The following is a 7,166-nucleotide window of genomic DNA, read 5'->3' as shown; positions in this document are numbered from 1 at the left end:
CCCTGCAGAGGCCCAGTGCGTGGGAACTCGAGCAGAAGCAGGGTGGGCTGGGGCCCCCGAGTGACCAGAGTTTACACCTGTCTTGCCGCTGGAACCTTCTGTGGAAAACGCGAAAACAGTGGCAGATCTTAATTTGGAAGTTTATCCTGTTCTGGCCTCTTCCAAATATAGGAAAAATAATTCTTTTTCTTCAAGTACATCAGAGTAGAAAAGGAAGTCCGCTTTCCCTAGGTCCAGTGTGATCAGCTCGAACTCTGCGGGCCAGCCGCCCAGGACCTGCGCATAGGCCCGGGGCCATGTCTGCTGACCACTCGCTCACCTGCCTTCTAGATAAAGAAGCTACTGGCTTCAAACAGGGTGTTCCGTTAGACACGTTTCTCTCTCTCTCACTCATCTAAGTGTTACCAGTGGCGCCTTCTGCTCTTGAACAAGGCTAGAAAGCACCCTGGTGCAGAGGTGCACAGCCTTCAGAGCACTGCCCTCAGCAGTCTACATGCAGAACCACCACAGTGTGGGTCCAAGAGTCGGGGCGAAGTGGTCCCCTCCCTTCACTCCAGACATGAGCAGGGCTGGCTCTCCAGAGAGGCCGCCCTGGGGTCCATGGCACTCAGTCTGGTTTTCCATCAAAACAGAACACAGCCAAACTCGGCCTTAAAAGCATTGGTTACAGAAGGCAGGGGCTAGATGGACACGTCATTAGTCAAGTCTTTCTCTGGATCTTGAGAAATTAGAAACAGGTCATCGAAACATTTCAGAAACAACCATGTGCGTGAAGAGGACATAGCTGGCGGGGGCTGCCTCACCCAGGGGCCGGCCAGGGGGGTCGCCCGCCCTCGGACACGCCCCAGCTCCTTGACGGTGACTCTCGGTCACGCTCGGGGGAACGGGAAGCCCACTTTACTCCCAGCCATTGTCTTTGACCATGTGAGCGAGCTCGATGATGAACTTCCCTTCCTTATACTTCTGACTGCTTTCAAAGGCGTGCTCCTTGAAGAGAGAGAGAGGTTTCAGAATAGAACCTGTTTCGTTTTTCAACTTCTTTCTACACGTGGCAAAGGAAGGAAGGACAGGGTCACGTCTCCCTGACACAGCCTGCACGGGGCGGCCTGGGGCCGAGGAGGGGCCACTGTGCCGGGGATCAGGCATTGGGGGCGGGAGCTACGGCGTCAGCTGTGGAGCTGAGCATGGGCTCAGCAGGGCAGTTCAGAAGGGACGGTGAGCAGGAGCCTCCTTCCTGAGGCTCGGGGTCACGAGTTGGGGAAAGGAGCTGGGGGGCGGGGTGGGGCGCACTGGGGAAGGGAGCGCGTCTTCCATGCACTTCCCCCGCCCTCCCGCGACGGGCCCAGGAGGGTCCTGGGGTGCGGGCTGAGCACGCCAGATGAACTGGCTGTGAGCATGACCGCACCCAGCCAGTGATCACCCGCACGGCGGGCACAGCCTCCCCAACCACTCAGCCTGCGGCCGGCCCCTCCTTGACGGTCGGCACCCGGCCTGTGTCCGGCCCACTGTCTCCACGGGATGCGGACCCCAGTGACTCACGTATTTCCATCCGAGTGTGGTCTTGCAATTCTCGCAGTAGATGTCGGCCACGGCGTGCAGGCCGGTGAGCAGGACCCGCTCCTCCGCAGGGCCACAGCCCACGTTCACCCTGCGGGGAGGAGGCGCTGGCACCCTCGCAGGGTGCTTTTCCACCTGCCGGCTGCTCCCGGAACCCAGGGGTGTCCTCCCTGACTCCCCAGCTGTCCCCTGCCCCTTGGAAGAGAAGGGACAATTTCTGGCTTCCCCCACCAAGAACCCAGGACGCTGCAGGCAGCGAGGAGGCACCCAGAGTTTGCTGTCTCCACGGAAACCAAGATGGACCCCAGCTGGGGGCACCCCACGCCCCTGGCCTCTGAGGAGCTGGCGCTGCCCCAGCCCTGGTACTCACACTGAGTTGAAGAGGTAGGCTCGTCCCTGACTTCCCTGAAAGGACTGCAGAGAAGGAAAAGCCGTCAGAGGGCCAGCCGTGGTCAGGGCTGAGTGATGGGAGCCCTGCCCTGGGGGAGTGGAGGCGCCCCCGTAGACCCAGACGGGCGTGGAGGGGCCACCGGGCAGAGCGCCCGTGAGCCTGTGCCCGGGGCAACGCGTGCCACCGTCCAGCAGACGTGGGGAGCACGGGGTGGTTGCCGTGCCTTTCCACGGGAACTATGAGAAAGCCACGGCCCCAGGCAGCCCCTTTCAGGGAGGGAAGCTTGTAGCTCGCTCATTCCAGGACGACCAAGGCAGAAGAGGGCATCTGTGTGTCTCCAGCCTCCAGCCAGTCCCGACTGCACGGCCACAGGGCCTGCAGGGGACACTGGGTCCCGACTGCACGGCCACAGGGCCTGCAGGGGACACTGGGTGGGGACTTGCCACCCCAGGTGCCAGGCTCAAGGGACCAAGTGGCACGGACAGGCCTCAAAAATAACCAGAAATGTGAATGGATCAGAACCTTCTTTGGGTTCTTGCGTATCACCCAGGAACAAGCTCCTGGCCCTGGAAGCCAAGTGGCCCACAGCCCAGGCCTCGGTTTGCACAGGTAGACGGTGTGTGTGCAAACCCAGCCACCAGCCCCCGGGACCCACCACTGGGCAGTACCACAGCCAAGACCACAGCACCGCCCATGAGGCTGCAGACACTCAAGGTCAGCGCACCTGGGAGGGTCCATACTCCTCTCCTCACAGGCCCCTGATTTCTCGAGCAGACACTTGCCTTAGAGATCAGCTCGTCGTGATTCGCCAGGTGGGCCCTGCAGTGGACACAGCTGTAGGTCCGGTGGCAGTTTGGCAGATACGCTTGGAAAGTTTTGGACTTGGTCGCCTTCACCATCGCGGGGCCCTCCTGGCTCAGTTCAGGGCTGGCGCGGGAGGAGCTGCAGCTCTGCTGGGCTCTCCAGCAGAAGAAACACCGGCACATGCACGCCGCAGCCGTTGCTGTTCGGAGGGCGCGTGGCTCCGTCCACACAGCTCGGGTGAGAGGAACGCCGCCACCTGTCAGCACACACCGCAGAGGGTCACGGAGAGAAGGAGCCACAAAGGACGCGCCTGGTTTAGGACGCCTGTTGAGAAGACGCGGGAAACTGCAGGCCTAGCTGTTCGAGACCTACTTCTTCACTAGTGACTGCACATAGAAAGAAGGTTACCCCACCATGGCTCAGCCGCTCTCCATTTAGTTGGGAGTGGCTGGTGAACTACTTTCACACACAAATAATTTGAGAAAACAGTAGCTCAAAAACATCTTTTGTCCTCTGGCTTCAGGACATGTGGAAGAGACAGCAGCCAACAAACTTCCCACCTGAGAGACGCCAGGAGCGCTGGGCCCATCCTGCCCCGAGTAACGGGGCTCGGCAGTGGCCCCGAGCACCATGATGTCTATGCATGCGTGGTGGGTCCAGTACTGGTCTCTAGGAAATTACCTATCAATCCAGAAATACACTCTCACGCACAGTCACCTGATTTTCAACAAGGGTGCCAAGACCACTCTACGTGGAAAGGGCAGAGCCCTTCCAAGAAATGTGCCAGGAAAATAAGAGACGGGCCTGTGAAAGAACACCACGCAAGGGCGCGCTCGGGAAGCAGGGCCCCGAACACGGACCAGAGCCGTGCAACTCCCAGAAGAAAGCGCAGGGACGGTCTGCGCGACGCTGGACTTGGCAGGGACACCAGGAGCGCAGACGCGTCTGAGGACCCCGGAAGGAGACGCGAGAGGAGTTGCCAGCACTCAGGGACACAGTGCAGACTGATCTCCAGCAGACCCCAGGAGGGTAGAGGGAGGGACAGCCGCAGCGCATCACCCAGCAGCGAGGCGGCACGGCGCTGAAGAAAAGCGGGGACGTCTGAGAAGCCTCCCGAAGGGAAGGGGGGGCCACCTGTCAACAGAGCAGCTTCCCAGTCAGTCAGCAGAAGGCGGAGGCGGTGGGGAGGCACCCCTAAGGCCCTGAAGGGGAACCCCGTTCTCCCGGGACTCTGCAGCGGGAATGTCGCCACAGACCTCGGGACCCGTCATCTGCAGACGAGCAGCTTGACTTCAGGAAAGTATCACTGGAGGAGATTCAAGGATCGCTTCAGACAGAAATGAATGAAAAAAACAAAGCCCACTCAGGTCTCAACTTCAGACTACACGGGGGCAGGATGCTGAGTAAAGAAGAGGCTGAGGGTGCAGGCGGGCGGGCAGCCCACCTCCGGAGCGCTGGGACTTGCTCGGGATGGGTGAGCAAGAGAGCACGGCGGAGGCGCGGTCAGAGCAGCATCCAAAAGCAGCTTCGCGTGTGGACTCAAGGGCCGCTCTGCTAAATGAAGGGTAAAGGTACTTCTGATGAAACATCTGGCCCAACAAAAAGAGTAGCTGTGTCACTTCCAAACGTGTGAAGGGAGGTGAAGAAGGGAGGGAGCGTGCCAGGGGAAGGGCAAGAAGGGTAGTGAAGAAGATTGAAACCCAGGCATTTCAGTGCGTAGGTGAAACGTAAGCGGACTCACGTTAGAGTTGAAGGTTTCAGACTAGACAGAAAACAGACTTTACCTCGATGCTGCTTCCAAGACACACACCTTAAATTGAGGCACAGGAAGGACGAAAGGAGAAGCAAAGGCGGCAGCAAGCCCTGTGGCCACAATCACTCGCTGACACACGTGATTCCCACAGAGAAGTTAGAGTAGAGAAACGCAAGTCAGAGCCGCAGCGACAGCACCTCACACGGGCCGGAAGGGCCGTCACCCAAAGGCCACAGCTGACAAAGCCTGCAGAGGGTGCGGAGCCTGCGACGCTGCTGCTGGGAGCGCAGGCTGGTGCGGCCACTGTGAAGTGTGGGGGCTTCCTAACAAAAAGCTGAAAATAGTCACCATACAGCCTGGCGACCCCACTCATCCGGAGAAAACATTCAGAAGGATACATGCAGCCCAGCCTTCACATCAGCGCTGTTCACAACAGCCGAGAATGGAAGCAGCCGAGTGCCCACTGACGGGTGGATGAAGGCACCGCGGGGCGTCTGTGTACACGTTTCATAATGATGCCTTTGGCAGCGGCATGGATTGACCTGGAGATGATCGCGTTAAGCGAAGTTGGACAGATAGCGTAAGGAGCCACTTACAGGGGGCATCTAAAGATCCAAGCGAACTGATGCACAAAACAGAAACCAACGCAGGAGAAGGGCTGAGGGCTCCAAAGGGGAGAGGCAGGCAGGGCAGGGATAAGCTGGAGCTCGGGGCTCACACACACACACTACTACACACGAAGCCGTCAACAGGGCCCTCGGCTGTGCAGCACAGAGAGCCCCCCGAGCGCTAACAGCCTGCATGGGAAGAGACGCAGGGGAGCACACGCGCCGCAGGTCCGCGCCGTGCGCCGCGCACGGCACTGTCAGCCACGCTTCAGGAGGATGAGCGAGCTGGAGCAGCGGGCGGAGAGGAGAGGACGTTACAGGAATGAAGCACCGTTCATGCGCTTGCGTTTCCCTTTAGTAGCATTTAGTGGAAAAAGGTCCATTAGGTAAAACAGCAGGGAGGTAAGTAGCAAGTGTGCATCTTGTCACTTCCTAACAGTCTCAAACTACCTAAGTCAAAAGTTGGAAAAACCCTGAGATAAACTGATAATCAGAATAGGACTGGTGGTTGGAGCATGTAAACGTGGTCTACGTGATAGCTTCTATATTCTAGCATACTACACGTAGTTACATAGTACATAAGTATACAATTTGTGTTCCACTGGATTTTTCACCAACTGATAGAGCAAACACAGATGAGGGCAGATACACTTCATTTTGATGAAGAAACCGGAGCTAAAACACACACAGAAAACCGTCTGAGAACCAGAGGCTCCGGCGCATCACTGCGCGCAGACATCCAGTGAGCGCGGCCGCACAGCGCGCCCAGCACGCCGAGGGCGGGACTCGCGGCGAGCGCTCAGACCACAGCACCAGCGAGGCGTCAGTGATGAAGCTAACTAGAGAAACGCTCATACGCTTCTTACTTAGGAAATATGCTGCTATATGGAAATCAGGAAATGTTCTGAACAATAACAGGGGCTCCCCTTGTGGCTCAGCTGGTAAAGAATCCGCCTGCAAGGCGAGAGACCTGAGTGTGATCCCTGGGTGGGGAAGATCCCCTGGAGAAGGGAAAGGCTACCCACTCCAGTATTCTGGCCTGGAGAATTCCATGGACTGTAGTCCAAGAGGTCACAAAGAGCCAGGCACGGCTGAGCGACTCTCACTTCCAAACAAATAATTATCAGAACTTAAAGGGGACCGTAGACTCTTACAGGATGGACATTACAAGACAGGCAGGGTGACTGAGCTAAACACCCACCTTTAAAACCGTTGAGAAGTCACAGGAAAACAACCCCAAGAAAATACAAGAAAAGGAAAAACAGGGGAAAATATAAGGAAAGACGAAAGGGAGCATGGATCCTCTGGAGAGGATCAACAAGGCAGAGGTGTGCCCGTCAGCTCAGCCAGCCTCGGAAACGCAAATGGGTGGCGTCTTCTGTGGGCAAGACTTGGGGAGAGGTGCTGCAGTCGGCTCAAGTCAACACAGTTGCAAGGCGTAAGCCACACAGAATAATTCCTGGAAAATTAAAAATATGACTCAAGAAGAACTAGAAAAGCTGAATAATCCTGTCAACACAAATCAAGTCACTGGTAAAAATTCTCCAATACACACCCTGGTAGCAAAGAACTTCCTGGAGAAGTTGACTGCACCTCCAGAGAGGACGCGTCCCAACCTGGTGAGAGCGCTTCCAGAGGAGAGAGAGAGGAAGCACCGTCCCACCGTTTCATGTGGCTTAACCTCGCCTCAAACCCCTGTCTGGGGGTCAGCACTTTCACTGCTGGGGCTCAGGTTCAATCCGTGGTTGGGGAACAGACCTCGCAAGTCCTGCGGCAGAGCCAGAAAAGGAAAACAAGAGTGGAATTCACCAAGTTTCTTCAAAGAAACCACGATGCAAACATCTATGTAATATTGACCAGGCGGGGCCCAGCTCTGTGTTACAGGACTGTACAATTGAGGCAGTTTTATCACAAGAATGCAAGATGATTTAACAGTAGAAAAATTTCCACCAGTTGTTCCATTTATCTGAATGGATGGAAAAAAGTTCGGAAAAATTTAACACGCATTCACAGTTTAAAAGACATTCCATGCAAACTAAGATTGTAAAGAGAA

The 7,166-nt window shown here is 56.7% G+C and overlaps 1 protein-coding gene across 1 annotated transcript; it reads right to left on the bottom strand.

Annotated features, from left to right (window-relative positions):
• Positions 1–897: 897 nt before the first annotated feature.
• Positions 898–2,847, bottom strand: YPEL1 (yippee like 1). Its single transcript, XM_052654901.1, has 4 exons — positions 2,731–2,847; positions 1,928–1,971; positions 1,540–1,648; positions 898–987 (listed from the first exon to the last, which is right to left on the bottom strand). The coding sequence occupies exons 1-4, from the start codon at positions 2,845–2,847 to the stop codon at positions 898–900; spliced, it is 360 nt and encodes a 119-aa protein (XP_052510861.1).
• Positions 2,848–7,166: the final 4,319 nt, after the last annotated feature.

The sequence above is a fragment of the Budorcas taxicolor genome, chromosome 17, assembly GCF_023091745.1.
Source record: "Budorcas taxicolor isolate Tak-1 chromosome 17, Takin1.1, whole genome shotgun sequence".
NCBI lineage: Eukaryota > Metazoa > Chordata > Mammalia > Artiodactyla > Bovidae > Budorcas > Budorcas taxicolor.
Note: the sequence above shows the minus strand (reverse complement) of the source record. Positions and strands in the feature narration are given on the sequence as shown.